The sequence below is a fragment of the Pholcus phalangioides genome, unplaced genomic scaffold (genome assembly GCF_987345545.1).
Source record: "Pholcus phalangioides strain wild (caught in Gottingen) unplaced genomic scaffold, Ppha-v1.0 ptg000017l_1, whole genome shotgun sequence".
In the NCBI taxonomy this organism is placed as follows: Eukaryota; Metazoa; Arthropoda; class Arachnida; order Araneae; family Pholcidae; genus Pholcus; species Pholcus phalangioides.
In genome coordinates this window covers 7859989-7879686 of record NW_028301610.1, presented here as the reverse complement: position 1 = coordinate 7879686, position 19698 = coordinate 7859989, and the positions used below count along the sequence as shown (strand labels likewise).

At 36.0% G+C, this 19698-nt stretch overlaps 1 protein-coding gene across 2 annotated transcripts; it reads left to right on the top strand.

Moving 5' to 3' along the window:
• The first annotated feature begins 2557 nt into the window (after window positions 1-2557).
• LOC149072182 (uncharacterized) lies at window positions 2558-19694 on the top strand. Of its 2 annotated transcripts, none has more exons than XM_089246195.1 (8): window positions 2558-2684; window positions 4245-4309; window positions 9547-9654; window positions 9778-9977; window positions 10939-11086; window positions 12002-12478; window positions 13882-14128; window positions 19568-19694. In XM_089246195.1, the coding sequence occupies exons 1-8, from the start codon at window positions 2576-2578 to the stop codon at window positions 19627-19629; spliced, it is 1416 nt and encodes a 471-aa protein (XP_089102321.1). In that variant the 5' UTR covers window positions 2558-2575; the 3' UTR covers window positions 19630-19694. The 2 variants fall into 2 exon arrangements, with proteins under 2 accessions (XP_089102321.1, XP_089102322.1); XM_089246196.1 differs by lacking the exon at window positions 19568-19694 and adding an exon at window positions 18639-19481.
• Window positions 19695-19698: the final 4 nt, after the last annotated feature.

Below are 19698 nucleotides of genomic sequence, written 5' to 3'. Positions count from 1 at the left end.
AAGCCAGTTATGGGGCGGAATATCAATAAATAGGAGTAGAGAGCATATAAAATTGCGGCAAGAGATTTGAAGTTATCGATGCTGCGGCAGTAAATCACGCTATTCAAACTGGAACGAAAGCGGCTTTCCAGGAACGAAAATTTTATTCTAGTTTGCGTGACCGTCCGGGCACGCAAACTAGAATAAAATTGCCGTCCAGGGTCTTCATCCTAAAACGAAAATGCCGTTTAGGCTTTCCAATCTAGAACAAAAGTAAGTCCAGGCACGTGAGCAGAAATGGTTGCCTAGGCACGAAAAGTGGCCTTACATACTCTCCAACTAGACTTTTTATAAACGCAAACAAAGCAAGAATAATTTCTCCCCATATTTTATTGTTCCGGTATCAAATAAAGAACAGTTTGATGCGTGCGTACGTAACTTCAATTGCTGCTTCAAATTATTGGCTACCGTGGTACTTCGCTTCTAAAGAATTTTAAGCATTTCAAATTTTGTACGTTCAAATTGTTTCGAGAAGCCCCACGAAAATCAGAAAAATCTTATGAACAACTGACAATGCGCATCTCCATGTTGTCCACTTGACTATGCCGACAAGTTCTAAGAGAACATTTAATCCTGGTAGCACGGCAGTGTCCCCGCCAATTCGAGCAATACAAGCACGGCCGTAACATGGGTACAACTTGGGTAATTTTGAGACCTTCATATCTCCGTATTGAAGTTGCTCAGGTACTTGATATATCTAGAGTATTTTTACAAATTCAAACTTCTGAATTTCACTTGATCATTTATAGTTCTTGAAAAATTCGAATTCAGTTTAATTTACAATCAAAGAAAAAATCGCCCTGTATTGCATGACAATGAATATTACACAATTAGCTTATTACGAATCCTCTCACGAAATCCATTTTAAGAAATCCTCTGATCATAATAGAAATTCTTAATCATCACGGGAAGGATGTATGCCATTTTAGTCAAAATTAAAAATTGACAATTTTATTTTGCTTGACTAAAGCTTAGATATTAGGTATTAAGTCAATACGTAACGAAGTCAACCACGACAGTGGGAATGGTTATCAAAGTAGATGAGAATCATGATCAAGGAATCATATTCTTAGGAAATCATGATGTGTGTGTTCCAGGCAGTGGTGTCGGAGTCCGGGGGTGCTGAAGCACCCACGGTAATTTATGGCATAGGTCTGAGCACCCACTGAATAAAGATCAAGACGAGCCCCCACAACACTTCCGACGCCCCAGTGTTAAAGCACCTATAAAAACAGGAGAGCAGACTTGTCCATCTTCGAACAAAGACCAATTTTTCCGCTCAAAGCGATGTCTCGGAAATAGTTAATTATTTTAGTATTAAAAAAAATTATTTCTTTACTTGTTTTATTTATTTGAAATCTTCAGCTCTGAATCTTCGTTAATTCGAAATTTTCATTAGTTTTTGTGATTTATATTTGTGTGCCGATCCTTTTTTTGTATGGTTAATATGATGCGGTTCCCCTTCCCAAAAATATATATAACAACTCGGCTACATAGGCATTTTTGGAGCCTCGAAATTTTCCAGACACCCCTAATACCGCTTTTATTTCCTCATCGGGGTCCGCGTCTGGTAGGGAAGTCCCAGAACTACCCTTAGGGGTGTGCGACAGATGCGGTCACACTGGGGCCCCCGCGTATTTGGGGATCCCGCACATACGGTAATAATAATTTCTTTCATAAATTCTTAATTTTCATCCATTCTGAAAATCTGCCTTTTCATCTAGAAAAAAATAATTCTGGAAGTCTGCATTTTTATTTAAAAAGAAGTAATTCCAGACTTTCTCTGTATTTTCATCTAGAAAGAAATAACTCTGGAACTATCGCTTTCAAAAATTGTGAATTTTCATCCATTCCCGGAATTTAGAATTTTCATTTATTCTGAATTTTCATGGGGGTGCTGGAATTACCTCTGCCAATTACTTTCCTTATTTTCGATGAATGAGTTTTTGGATGACGACTCCCCTGTCCCACAGAATACATACAATCGGGGCTAAAGAGAGCCGAAATTATTAAGACGCCTCTAGCCCCGCAATTATTTTTGCACCGGACCCCGCGTCTGGTAAGGGCTGCCCTGGGAAGCCCTGTCCACAGATGTCTGTAAAACGTCAGGAAGTAAATTTCCCAGACCAATTACCTGTAAATTCGTTCAACACACCAACCATAAAAATAAGACAATATTATATTAACTCTTTTTCTACACATACAATATTTTCGAATGCAAACTAAGTCTTCATTCGAAAATTCATTTCTCACTCAAGATCTATAGCAACGTCAACATGGAGGAGAAGAGTTAAAAGTTTCAACATTATCTTTGATAATTTTGATGATGAGAAATGATTAAGTAGAGATAAACATGGGGGTGGGGGAGATAATAAAATATCTTGCAGAAACGCCACTGTCCAGTGAAAACAATGTTCCCAAGGAAACCGTCTGACCCAATCAACTTTCTGCTGCTGATTTTTCTTTTCTCTTTATTTTCCGAATTACTACCGTTATATACAACTAACTTCGTTCGCAGTTCACCTGAAAATTTGAGATGGCTGAGGACGATAATTTGGAATGGGTTTTCGATTCTCTTGTCGAATTCCTGAAAGGACCGGTCTGGAATATCCCGGTTTTAACATTTATTGAGCAGAAATCTGTAGGTAAGTTAATGAAATTTTTTAATTTTTAGCTAGAAAAATCAACTCGTGATTTTAGTATTTACTTATTCGATTTAAATTCAAAATTAAGAAAAAAGTTCATAAATAAATTCACCAAAAAAAACGTCTCTATATATATATATATATAAGGCAGTGGTACACTCAATTGCTTTTTAATTCGCGGAGCTCTTTTTAGTCTATAATTTCGATGACGGAGCCTTGTAGGCTTCTGTTTTTATTTATTCATAAATTTAATGATTAATTTTATTGTCCTGGCGCAGCCACGAAACTCCTGGGAAGTACATACGGAGACCTAAGGGCTCCGCGGAACACAGGTTGAGAATTCGTGTCGTGAGAAGTATTCCTCCAATCCTCGGAAAACTGGTCTTTTAGAGAGGTGAAATAATATCAAAACATAAAAAAAAATTCCGAAGAAAAAAAAATTGGTCCAATAGGATGGTGGTCCTTTTATTCGGTTGGTCCTTCATAGAGGTTTCAATCTTGTATACGCATGCAGTATAGATTGCTAGAGAGTCATTCATTGCCGATTTTTAAGATAGACACACACATGTCATATCACAGTATCTCTAATAACCTATTTATTACACTTGAGTAATTAGGGTTTGATAATAATTTAATGCTCTCTCATGAATGAATCAAGTTGCAACCAGTTTAGTTCATCAACTCACATTAATGTCTGATTAGACAAATAACATATCCCTAGCCACAGTAGGCCCGAGCCCCGTTTACCTATCCGTTAAGATACCACTGTTCATGACTCCATCAAGAGACTGACAGGGCTTTGTGGCCTTACATATTTTTTAAAAAATTACCTAACTAATTTGATAGAAAATTAATATTTAGGGCTCAGGGAAAGTACCTGACCTAGTCTAGCTCACTGATGTTAGGGACATGACCGTATTTTTTGCCATATCCATACCGTATCCATTTTTATACACTTTTTGCGAACTCAATCAAACTTTCAAGTTTGCGTAAAAGATGTAAAGTGATTTCAACCCATTTTCAAAATCAAAAAGTGTGTCTTATACGGTCAGAAAATACGATACGGTATATGTCATTAAGTATGCATTGAAATAAAAATGTATATCTCAAGACTATGCGCGATAAAGGCAATAAATACCCACGAAATTTTCCTTTCAGAAACAACCAAATATTCCTCACTGTTTTTGTTGCCTGAAAAAACTACGTATTTACTGTATAAGCAATTTTACTGCTAATTTTGCAAAAGTCCGAATGTCAGAATATTTAAAATACAAATACAAATACAAATACAACGCCACAACAGGCAAAATGCCCAACGAGGTGGCTGATAAAAAGATGCCCATAAAAATATGGTTGTCATATGTTTCAAAAATACAGCAACCCAATTAAAAATGCAATTAACACAAATTACAAACAATATATACACATGATAAAATATTATACAATGCCCATAAAGAATACTTATGGTTGTCTTATCTTATATATATATATATTTAATTTTCAACCGTTGTAATTTAAAAAAAAAGTGATTGCAATATTTCCCCCCCCCCCTTGTTTCAGTGTTTGAGCCAGGAGCGGAAAATGAAGAAGAATTTCGAAAAATTCACGATCACTACAAGAATCTAGTAAGTCATCTATGATTACCATTTTTGTCGCACTACGGTCATTTTCTGCACACGAGGGCTAATTAGACCGGGACCTACGATTTATTGCCGGTTCCGAATGGCCGGCTTCTTTTTTATACTCATCGAGAGGTTAGTGCGCTAACCCCTCGATGTGGGACTCCCTGCGGTAGCAATTTTTTCTGCGGTCATGTCGCCGTTTTTGTTGTATCCTGTGTCAGGAACGTTTTTTGACAAGGACGAACCGGGTACCGAACTCGCGACACCTCTAAACATCCTTTGGTACTTTAGGCGAGTATCTTATCGACCTGGGCTACCGCGCCCTCATCTATGGTTACACTCAAAAAAATAACACTTCGATAATGTTAATAACATCATTGCATGGGTGTACAAACTCTGATTCATTCGAGAATATTATCCTACCCATAAAATTATTAAAAATGATATTTTATTATAATGAAATACGATGTAGAACATGAAATTAAAAATGTATAATATGTATAAGAAATAGAATTAGAAACCTGAATATATCACTTTGAACACTCAAAGACTTATACACCTATATCAAAACGGTTCAAATATAGAAATACTACCCCTAGCAGAAATTGTTTAATCATGTACAAAAACATAGCATGGTACGTTTAAAACTCAAAAATAAATAAATAAATAAAAAATAATTCTTTTTTTTTCTCCGAGTGAAAATTTTTGGTGAAAAAAATCATTCTAAATACGGAATAAATGAAAAAAAAATCATAAATTTATTACAATTTGACCTTGAAAATCAGTTCATGAACTGGCAACACCCAAGGAAAATGTATTCGATCAGCACTTTCGTAAGAGATAAGTGTTCGATCATTGTTCTAAAAAAATGTATTGGCTCGAAATATGCAAATGAAATAATGTTTGCGCAGTTGCAGGGTAACCAGACAATGCACAAAAAAATGATGCACACACACACACACAACCGGTTTTTCACCATTATAACTTTTTCTAAAGCACTAAGATATAGCCTCTAGAATAGCCTATATATCTTTCTAATGACCTCGAAAAGCTGATAATTTGCATGTTGGAAGACGGAGTTGCTTATATAAAAGGTAGTTTTAGATTCTTTAACTGTGTCCAAAGTATTGGGAACTGCCTTTGGGAAAAATTAAGCTATGGTCTATCGATTTTCATCACAAAATGCACCACATTTTCTTTCGGAAGAAGACTATAACAAAAAATCAGCAACAATCACGTGTATTTTCCTGGGAAATAGGGGGAAATAAGCTCTAGCAAATTATGTCATATTAAGGGGCGTACACAGCATTGACTTTAGGAGGAACACGAAAGGTTTGGGGGGGGGGGGGTCTTCAACACACGGAATTTCTTCCAGAGAAATTTCGAGTTACCAACCTTTGACAAGCTTTCAAATTGACAGAAATTGAGTAAATTAGCATATAAAAGATACTTTCTTTCGATGTTGTAATTTTTTTCACGAAAATATTTGAATTTTTTTTTAATTATTGGTTGTCTCGGGGGAAGGCATGAGCCCCCTATGCCCCCACTTCTGCGTACGCCTCTAGTCATGTTTATCTACAGAATTGTAAAGAGCCTGTAGTAGTTGTCGTGGTTGTCGCGCCACAGAGAGAGCAGCAGGCCTACACATAACGGTACAATTATTCAATCATTGCACTTCACTCATAGTTTGATGGCAGATTTTAGAATTTTTTTTACACATAAACAAACTTCACATTAGGTTCACAACACGCACACTCACGTCCCGGCATGTTCAAATTCGTTAGAAATTCTGTAGAGGAACGTGTACGAGGTGCATGTACGATTAAGTAGTAGTAGCGGTTGTAGGAGCCGTGCAAACATCGCTTTTCGGATATTTTTAACGTGTTTCCAACTCGTGAATATTTATTTAAGTATTTAAATGGACTTGGGCCATTTTTTAATGAGTTAAACTCAGTGATTTTTCCAATTTTTTTTTTCTTTTCCACAACAACCTTGCAACATGTGGCCGCTGCCTGCTATTTTTGTATAGCATGTTCAAATATTGGACTTCACACTCGTTTTTTGAAGTGAAACTTCTTTAGCGAGGCATAGCAGTGAAATTTTGTGAGGGAAAGAACGCCGACATGAAAAGTGAAACGGAAAGGCTTTCGTTTCCCTTAGATCCGGTTCCGTAGAATAACTGGTGTGTGATAAAGTACCGATGAGTGGTTGGGGTATGTTAATAGATCCTCGGCCGGGTTAAGGTGAATAAAAGAAAGTTGTTTTGGAGAGGTGGGGAGAGTGTACATAATAACAACTCCTACTTATGCGACCCAGAATAACGCGAACTCGAGTAGCGCGAGTTTGGGGATTTTTTTTGAAAAATACGCATTTCTCAAATTCAATTATAATCACAAACTAGTTACTGAATTGGTAGTGATTAGTAAATTATAATCAAGCAAGAATTGTTTGGTTGATCAGAACTGTATTGGTACGACATCTGCCATTTTTGTAGACAGACCACAGTTTTATACACGAGGTCCAACGTTATTGCCAGCCTTAAAAAAATAGTTTAATAGGATGCTCGTCAATGTGATAACTCACCGGGTCTGCAACTCTTAATCAATGTTAGCTTACGTTGTTTTCTTGCCACGTAATACCTAAACCCAGGTTTTATGAAAATGTTTGAAACATACTACACATGACGTTCGTTTGCACAGAGATTTCATGAAATATGAATTTTTCTAAAGACCTGATTTTTTGCGGCCCGAGGCAACTAGATTTCATCTTTCATCATGCCATCATTAAAAAAATAATTCGTCACTTTTCATTTAGTACGCATATAAGAATAACTGCATTTTTTATTGTAATTTACACTAAAAAATAGTTAATTGAGACTAAAATTTAGAAAAAAAAACTAATACTTGTGTCTAACAGCAATGAGAGGATGAAAATTCAAATTTATGAAAAAATTCGTTTTCTAATCATTTTTGAGCGTTCTCTTCATGGCCCCCCACAAGGGCGGGGCTGACAGGGCTCTAGCCCTGGGACTCGAGACAATTATCATAATTTTTTTGTTTTTTTGCGCTATAAAATTAACTATAGAAGGGCCCATAAAAAGTCTGACCAGGGGGCCCACAAAAGATTCCAGCCTAGAGGCCCTGATCCAAGATGTGGGAGCCATGCCTGTCTTTGATTCAAGGCCCTGGGTTAGATTCTCAGGGATCCCAACAGTGGTGTCAGAGCGGGGATTGCAGTGCTCAAGCACCCACAGTATTTTGTGAAACCATTCTGTGTGTGTGAGATTAGTATATTCCGAATTCAAAATCTCCTATATTAAGCTCGAACCGAGCACTCAAGCTGCATATACACTTCCCGCACCTCTTAATACCAATTAATTTTGTCTAGATCAGTGACATCAAAGTCATGCTTCGACTTGCATCATTTCGCAACTTTGAGTTCGTGAGATTTACAACCAGAACCACCAGACCAGATTTACAAGCGCATCAAACTTCCATTTAACCCTTAAGCCGGGTTTTCCTAGGAGCAGGTTACCTGCACCGTGTGCAGCGTGAAAACGCTGATTGGTTAAAAACTTGAAATTCAGGTTTTTTTACCAATCAGTGTTTTCACGCTGCAAATGCTGTAGAGACCTGCTCCTAGGAAAACCCGGCTTTAATGACGCGATATTTTTAGGAATCAAAAGAGTTTTTATATCTCATTTCAGCTAGTACAAATCAACTAGTTTAGAAGTTGGTTGCATGGGCGAAGATACGGGGGGGGGGGGCATGCCCCCTATCTTCGCCCAGCATCAAAGGTGGAGTCGACTGATCTAATGTATATGCGTATATATGAATTGACGTCATCGTCATCGTGCCCCCCCAGACTTTCAAGTGTATCTCCGCCTATAGTTGGTTATTAGATAAAACAGCCTAGTTGGGTAACAACACAGTAGGTTTTTATTAAAAGTTTTTAGTAGTTTTTTGTTTAGTAACCTAGTAGGTAAAACATCCTACCTTTGTTTCACTTCTATCGCGCGAGATTCTCACGAAGTTTTTTCTCTCACTTTAACTTGTATTTTAGTCCTCCACCTGTCTTTGTGATTATAATAAGGAAAAAAAAGTCATATAAGAAACTTATACCTTTTTACCATTAGTACATTAGAACGCTTGTTTACATTACGAGAATTGTCATTCTCAGTAAATGAATAAATGTTGCCTAGTAATTATGGTTCGGGCAACGAATGCCGTTAGAGTCGCATTCCGATCGAAGATCTATTTTCTTTTTTGGCTTTGTGCGTTTCCAACCATCAAAATTTCCTAGCGACCAAATAGAAGAGATGGTCATGCATTACTAGACCGTGAACGTATGTCACAAAGCCAAGGTTAAATCAAGTCCAAAAAAATCAGAAAAAAAACTCCAAGGAGATAAAAACCCAACAATAGACCGTTTCTTTATATTTTGAGATAGAAAAATCAGACTTATAAAAGCAGAATGAAATATTTCATGTTGAATGAAATTTTCCGGTTGACAAAAGATAATTAAAATATATTTTACTTACAATTTCATTTTATAAATGCAGTAAAATATAATATTAATCTCACTTTAACCCTTTGTGGTCTGGAGGTTTTTTCGGCACTTCGTTGGTACAGTTCGTACTTTATAGGGCGCCTCCGCAATGAGGAAGTCCCCTGAATGTTTGTGCCTTTGCAGTTTTTGTATAGCTCAGCGCTTCTCAACTGGTGCTGCGCGGAGCCCTAAGGGCTCCGTGTGAACTCCCAGGGGCTCCGCGGCTGTTCAAGGAAAATAAGAAAAAAACCAGTAAATTTGGAAAAAATAATTATTAATATTTTTGAATAATAAAAATAAGTCAGTAACTTTGATGAATAAATAAAAAATAGGCCTACGGGGGCTCCGCCATAGAAATTATATACTGGAAAGGGCTCAGTGGGTCAAAAAAGGTTGAGAACCACCGCTGGTATAGCTTATAAGTTCTGCTGAGATTCACAGGGGGCCTTCCTGTTATCGTAAGGGGCCGTTGTAACCATGAAGTACCGTTGTTTCCTGATGCAGACCTATATCGAGTCGACCTCGTCATAGGACCACAAAAGGTTAATTATGGACATCTGGTGATCTTATAATAACAGTGGCTAGTGACAATTGTACAGGGTGGAAAATGCATCCATTTATAAATTGATGATTTGTTCGACATCGGTCATTAAGATTGATTAAATCAGATATTCTGTATCCACTTTCCTTAGGTTGATTTTATGCTCGGAAGTTATATGGAAGATATTCAAATCACACCGGAACAATTCGAAAAAGCTTGTTGTGTTGCATCTAAAAAAGCTTTAACTCAATTTCATCAGGTAAGTAATTAAAATTTCAAATATGTCATAAAAAATAATCTTATAGTAAGAAATTGGCATTTCATATATGAAATCAGAGTTGGTTATTATCCTCATGCAGTTTATCATGAAAATGTTTCGCAGAATCTTTTTGAGCAAGTATGGGCAGCGGATGACTTCGAGATTTTCCGTAGGATGATGACGCAAAAGAATTTGGAGCTGCAGCTTCAAGCACTTGAAGTACTGGCCCAAAAATATGGGCTTTCTCCTGAGTTCATGGAACCTACCGATGAGCGCAATACACCCAATGAAGAAGAAGAAGACATCATGAAAGAAATAATAAGGTTTATACGTCAAATTGCCTTCCATATATTTTATGTCATAATTATTGTGGTAATGACTGAAACTACATTCCGTGTGGTCACACTAGCACCACCGTCTTAACGCAAGGGCCCGACCCAGGCCCGGCCCGGGGGGGGGGGCTCAGAAAAATTAGAATTAGTTGAAGTTTTCTAAAATTTTCCAGGTAGGGCCTCAGAAAAATCACTTGGCACGGGAGCCCATGATGTTTTTAAGACGACCCTGAACGCTATAGTGCCCGATCTCAAGATACTTACTTCACTGCCACCCAAGAGTTAAACGAAACACTGGTTTAGAATCAGTTTAAATTACTGCTTTCAATATAATTTTATCGAGCCGATTAGAAACAAGTAGGCAAGAGCAACCATGTCCGGGCTGCGTATTAACAAACTTTATAGAAGAGTAAGGAGTCAATTTTTATATACTCTCGTGATTGGTTGCAATGAGTGACTGAGCGACGAAGGTAGAATGACGTTTTTTTTACCCCTATTATGCCTATCGTGTTTTTTTTTTACTTTTCTCTCGTAGTTGCAGGATGCAGGCACTTTCTTTTTATGAATTAGAAAATGAGACTGTGAAATTTAAAAAAAAGATGAAATTCGAAGAAATGTTTACGATTCGCGAGAAAGTAAAAAAAAAGCATTCTATATACATATCTTCAACTTGAACTTCACCATGAACTCCGTCGAAAGTGATGAATTGCTTTCCTTCATCCCTTATTGTGGCCAATAACGGGAGTTTAAATGTCCTCAGTCGTATGAATGTAAAGTTTGTTAATATGCACACGTGCTAGAATTTGAATCTATAGACCTGAACAACCGCCCCCATTTAATTTCCAGATTTTTGAGGAGGATACACATAGAGTATTTCCTTGTACATTTCAAAATCTGTAATGGAATAATACTCACGAGATTTATCTCGAATATAATTTCTTAATTATTTTAGAAAAGCTGTTCTGGAGCAGGAATCAGAAGCAAACAAAAAAACTAATGATAACGTTTCAAATGATGATCAGACGGCATTAGAGCAAGCTCTCGAAGAAAGAAGTCGTTTAGAAACACAGAGGCAGAAAGAAAAAGAACTATTGAATTTGGTGAGCTATGAATTATATATAATGAGATTACTTAATTTCTTCATATAAAAATATTCTCTCTCTCATCTGTACATGGCCCTACCATATACGATTCAACTAATTCATTTATAAAAATTTGTCGTGCTTGATCATTCAATCGCTACTAAAAGATTTGGTTTTAATCAAGCTGACCGCATTTCTTCGAGAAAAATACGGGAATTTGGGATCCCAAATATACGGGAAAATACAGAAAATCTCCATAGGTAAGCAAAACTGCCAATTGTGACTAAAATCACTGAAAATTTGACAATTGGCGGGTAACGAAGTGCTACAGCAAATCGCAGTGGATTAAAATGTTAGTCAAGAGAAAAACGTTGAAACGTGAAAAATACGTGAGATGAATATTATATTTTTAGTCATAGTCATTATAATAGAATTAATAAATTGGGAAAATAATTCCAATTCCTGATTTCGGTAAATAATGGAAATTCAAGTAAGCTTTGTTGAAAATACGGTAAATAATGGGATATTTTTACAAAAACAATTCGGATGGCCAACATAGAACATAGGCGGAGATACGGGGGGGGGGGAGGCACGTCAATGCATGAGCCGACTGTGATCTATTGTATATGTATATATATGAATTGACATCATCATCATCTTGTCCCCCAGCGTTTGAAGTCTCTCCGCCTATGTTGTAAAATACGGGAATGCTCCTGGAAATACAGGTCATATGATCACTCTAGTTTTAATCGAAACATATTTATAAAGTGTACTTAATCTTCTTTATATACCGAGTCACAACATATAGTTTGACTATGTATGATCATGTTGGTGATTTCAATGTGCCTGAACACAAAAACTACAGCTGTTTTAAAAATTTCTGGTCATGTTAAAGTTAGCTGTTGAAAAAACACATATTTTATTTCAATTTAGGCCATGCAAATGTCATTGAAAGAAGTTCGTGATTCGACCGATGTAACATCCTTTTCTCCGGAAGTACCTCGTACACCCAATCCTTCTCCAATCGCAGACGATGAAAAGGAGCCAAATGAAAATTTATCAGCAGAAGATAACATTTCTTCAACAGATAACGATGAAAATGTAGATACAAACACTGCACCAAAAACGTTATCACCATCAACTTTAATAGCCATTGCTCAAACAGTATCCTCGCCTCATGAAAGTTCTGCGGAACAAGATCGATTTATCGATGATGTTGCATCGAGAGAAGCAAATGAAACGTCTTCTAATGAATCTTCCACTGGAAGTTTGAATGTACAAGATTCTTCTGCGCATCTAAAAAGCAGTTCATCGTTCTGTAGTGTAACAAAACCACCAGAAAGTGATACTCCGATTTCGCAACAAAGACCATGGTCAGATGGAGCAGATCAAGAAAGCACTATAAACCGAGTAACAAATTTAACCATACTTTTTTAAATGTTCCATAATATAAACATTAATCAAAGATAACTTCTCCAATAATAATAATGAACTATGTTTTGATTGGTACACAATTTGATTTCACTTAGGCCTCTAACGGTATTCAATTCTTTCACGAGCCAAACCATAGCTGAAGCCACTAAAAGAGAAAGATTTGATACGCTGCACTAAACTGGTTTTCAACCTTTGAGATATCTAACTTAATACTTTGTATTTCGGCAATACCGAGATATTTCGCCTCCTTGAGGTGGTAATGTTTTCCTTCCCGCAAACCAGTCGATCAATTATCAGTTGGCGCAACCAGCTTCTGTAAACACTTTGATAAGAGAAGGAACGAGATGTGTTTGAAATCTACTTTTTTTCCCCTTCAGTTTGGAATAGTAAAGGAATATGCGTATAGTGTAAATGATATAAAAAGAATATTTCTTTCCCTCGGGTTTGTTGTTCTCGGGGTTGAGGGTACTATCACAGGCACACAAAATCGGAAAAAAAAGCTTTTTCAAAAAAAAATGCGGCATTTTACTGAGGGTTTGGTTACCCAACCTGTGCCAGCTATAATGCGGATCAGTGAAATTTATAAAACCGCGGAAAGGGTTAAGGTGGATTTTAAAAAAAAAACCAAGAATTTCCAAAATCACGTGACATATCAAAGTCCATTCTCGTTCTTGAAGGAATAAAAGAAATCCTGTCAGGGAGGCACAAAAGTAGACCAGTTAAGTTCGATAATTCGACTAATGAATCATATTAGTTACAATCAATATTTTAAAAATTATAGAAATTGTCTGGATGATTATAAACTGCTCGAGCACAATAAAACGCAGTGTATTGAGACCTCTTTCGGATCACTGACGCATTTAGCGCCTTTGAGTACAGGCTTTTGGGAACAAATTTGGATGATGTATAGTTGAAGTACCAGCAATATATATCAGATACGAATATCTTTGTTAACATTCAGGAAATAAAAGAAACAAAGATGAGTGGAGCAGGTTTGCCATTTTCCCCTTTCCACATATGTGTATGTGATACCTACCAACGAAACGTCACGATGATATGAGGGAAAAAACAGTGAGAGAGCGAACTCCAGCTTTTTTCCAGCTACTCTTATACAAGAGATGTCTTGCATTTGTATGGGAAGGGCTTAATTATGGATGGCAATTCGTTCATTTTATCTGACATGATGGGCTCATTGGGCGGATAGCTTAGCTTCGGGCCTATATCTAACATTAAACTAAGACAGACATGCTATAAATGATATTCAGTCCTTGACTTGGCTTTAAGGTGTCTCAGTAGACGTTCATGATACAGAATTTTATAAATCTTCATACTTGTTTAAGCTTATAGATTGTAAATTTTCTTCAATTTTCTTTTTATAGATGGAAATAACACCCATTGACATGGAACGACGTCAAAATTATTTACGACAACAAAGAGATAAACTTTTAGCAATGAAACGACAAGAAAGAAGTAAAAACCTTTCAACTTATGAAAGAAGCGAGCAAAGGCCAAAATCCGCTAAAGCTGCACGAAAAATTTTGCGACAAGAAAGTAGTGAAAGCATCGATCCTCAAACTTTAGCCTTCCGGAAATCCCTCGCAAGTCGACTAAAAAACGAAGTCGTTGGTAAGTTGAGACTATCACAATTACATAATATTCTGACAGTTATCCAATTAACATAATTTTGGAAGGAGCACAGAGAGTTGTTTACATTTTTAAATGTTATATTTGAGGCATGCAGTGCTTCTGCTGATACAGTATTCAAACGCATTTTTATTTCCAAAAACGTTTTTGCAATAAAAGCTCTACATTAATACTGGTTAGGGGGGGGGGGGGAATATGTATCTCTTCTACCTTCCATAAGCTAAAAATACCCGAGATATCCGTTCTAGAACCAACATACGCGGAGATAGACTTGGAAGTTTGGGGGGCACGGTGATGATGATGTCAATTCATATATACATTAGATCAGTCGACTCCACCTTTGACGCGGGGGGGGGGGGAAGCACCTTCCCAGTATGTCCGCCCATGAGAACCAATCAGTAACACAGATTCTGAACAGGAGATTTTAACAGTATATTTATACACACTAAAAAGGAATCGTTTTCCCTCCCCAAAAAAGTTCATGAACATGATTTGTTTATGATCTTGTGTTAAGCCATCTGTTAAACATTGATGGTATTGAAATCAATAGGCTTTCTGGGTATTATGTCGAGGTGAACAGGAAAAAAGTGTTGTTCCTCTCCACTGGGAACAATTTTTTTTCCTGTTCACCTCGGCATAATAACCAGAAAGCCGTTTAGTGATTAGCTATTGTCATTTATTACAATTCAGATTTTTCAACTCACCACTTTTCTATGAGCAGAGGAAACTGCCAATAAATTTCAAAAGAGTAGGTTTCGAACTAAAACCTTATAAGTTAACGAAGGTGCCTATAAGGGATTGACATAGTTTACATCAGTGGTTCTCAACCTTTTGGAATCGCGGCCCGGTGAATCAAATTTCTATGAGTCTACAGCCCGGTTTGGAATAGCTTACTTGTTTATAAGTTAATAATTGATAAAAAAAAACAATTATCTTTTAATTGCAATCCAATTATCTGATTAATTAAAATACATTTAATCAATTAATTAAAAATACATTTAATAAATTAATTAAACATACATTTAATCAATTAATTAAACCCCCCTTTAATTGAATAATGAATTTAATTCCTTTTAATCGACTGATTAATTATAACCATTTTAATGAATTGAATCCATTATTATCTTACGGAGTGATGTAACATTTTGTTTTTTGGTAATGCATGATAATGTATTAATAACGTGCAGAAGTCAAAACATAAACAAAGCGTTTCATCAGCAACTGCAGTAAACATCCTCATTGCTTAGGCGCCGAACCTGGGTACTTTTAATTTTCTCTTTCAAACTGAGCACAACTCAGGTCTGTCATCTATGGACGATTTACTACCTAGTGAGTTGTGCCGGAAGTGTAAATGTGTGTTTGTACCTAATAGCCTGAGTGTGTATGCAGTGTTGTGTTTGATTTTTCAGTGCTGCCATCGATATTTCAGAAGCGAAGTGAGTGATGTTATGATTGAATTACATTTGTACTGTTTGTAGGTCTCTTGCTCTCTGTGGCGAGACTTTTTAAACGGGAGACCGGCTCGCATTCGCTCCTTGAAGTTAGGAACCACAGAAAACCAAGTATTTTGGAACCTGGGTACTGAGGCTGTTTGAGCACCCCAATAAATTTTACGAGGCGGCTAAGCCCTCAATAATCAATATACAATACAACACTCCACTCCCTCTCCTGCATAAGGGCTTGAGCCACCCCCCCTCAGTGTTTTCTTTCATTTCTGCACCTCTGCATCATTAGAAAATTCAATTGATCGAAAATCAATTGAAATGTCTTAATATTCAATTTTAGCATAGTGTGCAAAAATATGAAATTTTCATTCACAGTGGGCAATTGAATTATTTGAACTGACATTGACGCAACACTTATTTATTAGCATTTTTTTAATAACTTAGTGTAAAATATATCTTACAATCGAGCTTTTAGTCTTACCTAGAAACAAGGTTGTGATATAAAAAAAATTGTCTATATTGTAACTCACCATAAAAGTACGCTGAAGAGCAGAAAATTTTTGTTTGGGCAAAACACTCTCTTTTTGGTATATTCACGATAGATGCTTATGTTAGATTGTGTAACTTAATAAATTTCAAAACTTTGAGGGCCCGATTTTTCTACTCTAAAACTTAAAAACTTTTCTCTATTTTTTAATAAAAACTTAGATTTGTGAACATATCATTTGAACAAATGAAATATATGACACTGGAAAAAAAAATCAAAACGAAAACTCTTGCAATGTAATTCACTGCTTTCTGGCAAAGAAAACAGTATTCGAGTTATCACCAGTAGTTATGTGCACCTTGGTGACCGATTCAAAACACACTATTTTCTGTATACAGCAGGTGCTTCACTGATTAGTTGCTGACATTTGCCACACATATGTAAAATACTTCGTTCGTTTCTGAGAACATATACTAAATTGTTATAATAGGATTGCTAGAGGTTTTTACCGCTGGCCATAAATAACAGGTCCAATGGTCAAAGGTAGTTTTCTATTGCTTAGAAATTCCTAATCACTCACAATTACTCCCCTTTGAAGTTATCCAGCTTGGTCACTGGTGAGTAGCACAGATGTTTTTCCAGTCTCCAAGGAATTCTACAGATACCGAGTTTTTTATGGCATTATTGTCATCAGGGCATTTTCTGTGGTGCAGACAATGACAAACCATGAACAACCATGAACACGCAAACAACAGGGTCATCTGGTTGTCAACAGACATCCCTGAAGCAGTAGGATATTTTTGGGGAAAAGGGACGGAGAGTATGGAAAAACATCCCCCCTGCTGTATTGCTCGGGTTTCATGATGACATACTCAAAACTGCAAAAAAAAAAAAGAAATTAAAAATACTAGTTTCGGGGGGGGGGGGGGGACCAGCGATACGTTTACCTTCCTTGGGGCCTTGCAACAAAACAAAGGATTTTTAATGCAATATAGGGGAAGAGGGATCTTCTAAATTCTTATAATTTAAAATTGTGGCTGGAAGCCTTTGTTCCGGAACAATAGGAAGGTTTTTCATGTTCCCCTTGTATGATTTTTAGACTGAAAAATTCGAATAATATGTTTCATAATGGTGAAATAAACCAATTGTTCATGGAAATGCTTTGAAAAATGAAAGGGTAATTAATATGTTCTCGCGGCCCGGCAGTTGAGAAACACTGGTCTATATCATATTGGCCTTTCGAGTTGTTCTTTCCCCCGAGAAAATGAGCTGAGTAATAAACTGTATAAAACATTACTATTCAAAGGAAGATATGTTCAACCCTCCAAATTCATCTTTTATCAAGCGTAATATAGTACTGTGGGATAGTTCTTCCAACCGCTGCCAGAGTATGCTTGAGAGTCAATATTCAATTGGAATGGAGATTAGCTCACCTTCTCCAAAAACTAGGCTGATCTCAATGTTTACTGCTTTTGCACAAATTAGATTAAGTTTTCCTTATTCAACCCTTTCAGCAACTCTAATTTTTTTCTTTTCGCATCCTACAATGATGATACAAAAATACCATACCCTGTTTGCACAGGGGGGTATGGCATTTTACTGGTGAACTGTTGACCCTAGAAGTATACTTCCAATTAGGAAAAATTTCCAAATAACGTGTAGTACTCAAATATTAAATATATGCCATTCTTGTTTAAAGTTGTTGTATAGTTATTAAAATAAAATAAAGACTTTCTATACAGTCCCCATGTGCCCCAAAACCCAATTAGAAAGTTGTTGCCCTGTCTTTCCTGATGCCAAAAAAATCCCATGTTTGTAAGTGCAATATTCCCTGAGATATTTGAATTTGGAAAACTGAGGAAATTTGGGAAAACAGAGTTAAATGTGGGTAAAACGGTTTTTCCGCATTTATATATATAGAGCTGTATTTTTTTCACCTTTCTTCCATTTTTCTAATTCGAATATCTCAATTGAGATGTTTCCATGTTTCAATCCAGAAACATGGAATTTTTTTGGCATCAGGAGAGACAGGGCAACAATTTTCTAATTGGGTTTTGGGGCACATGGAGACTGTATAAAAAGTCTTTTTTATTTTATTTTAATAACTATACAACAACTTGAAACATGAATGACATATCTGAGTACTACATGTCATTTTGATACTTTTTCTAGCTATGTCTAGGATCTCTATATCTCTAGGATCAACGGTTTGCCACTAAAATGCCATACTCCCTGTTTGCTATATACACCTTGTATATATGCTAATTGAGATTCTCTCAAACCAGAAGCTTTAGTTACGTGGAGCATACATTGAAAAAATTGACTCATGTTTGTTTGACTTCTGGATTGTCATGAGAACTATGTTGAATTTCGCGTCACCTTCAACTTTAAAAACCTAATATATATTATATTTACCTTATTGAGATGATTCCACTGGAGTAAAAAATGAACATCACATTTATTAATAACTAAGCAAAATAAATTATTTTTTAAAAGTAATATTTCTTTCTAAAAAAATAAATTTTTTCTACAGATCTCTTCTATTACTTTATATTTCCAGATTACACAGTGTAGCAATTTGACACTACAGTTTTTCCACGGCGAATATGAAAATAGTTCTACTCCTATCATATCTATGCCATTATTATTTTAGAAGCATTTAAAGATAGTTGATGGATCAGTTAAAAACTATACATACTTGAAATTGTGAATATAGTATAGGCTATTTCGAAGAGAAGTGTTAGAAAATAAAAATCCCTACTAAGAGGAATCTGGAGCTAGTTCTAAGGCTCATAATGAAGATAATGAAAATAGAAAATGTTCAAAAAGATGCCATGAATATTGGGAAAAAAATGAAATTTGTGTACTAAATGATGCTGTGGTCCTCACAATACAGCATTTTCTGAAGTAAGGCAATTTGAGTTGTCTGCACATGACTATTGAAGGACAATGCGGTCCTTTGAATACAACAAATCTACATTCTCTCTTTACAGTTATATTTCACTCTTCAAAAAAAAAAAAAAAAAAACACAAATAAAAGTTATAAGGTTTGAAGAGTAAAGGTCTTTTAAAGTATATGCTGGTCCGAATTACTTTCTCAACAGCATTAGAACTTACTCCAAAGGCTTCCGAGTAGGAAAAATACTCATTTCTTTCAACACCTTTATTAATACATAGGTTTAGAAAATGAACAGCGAGCTTTTATAGTATAAGCTATTGTAAAATACTGTATTTAATAACCAAATCTACTTTGTGATTATTTTTTGATGAATTATTCACATGAAGATGGAAATGATAAAAGAAATATGTATATCTGGATGGGCAATATTTATCATACTTTGTGAAAAGTCGAGTAACTGTGAATTAAACGCTACTGCATCTGAACAAATAAATTTTGTGAATACTTTTGATGCATGTTTGATTTTAAAAAAATTAGTTGCAATGTCAACTTCACCTGTGTGTATGAAATTTTTTTTTTATATGCAATAGGAAATATATTGTGTTGGAAAAGGAGCCATTCAAAAACACACAATTTAAGAAACCATCCATGAATATAAAGGACTGTGGGCTACATTCAGAAAAATCATCTCAACTAAAATCAAGCCATACATCCAGAAAGA

Coding starts and splice junctions, on each gene's coding strand:
- LOC149072182 (XM_089246195.1), top strand. CDS start 2,576: ATGGCTGAGGACGATAATTTGGAATGGGTTTTCGATTCTCTTGTCGAA. Junction 2,685..4,244: donor TATTGAGCAGAAATCTGTAG/GTAAGTTAATGA, acceptor CCCTTGTTTCAG/TGTTTGAGCCAGGAGCGGAA. Junction 9,978..10,938: donor ATCATGAAAGAAATAATAAG/GTTTATACGTCA, acceptor TAATTATTTTAG/AAAAGCTGTTCTGGAGCAGG.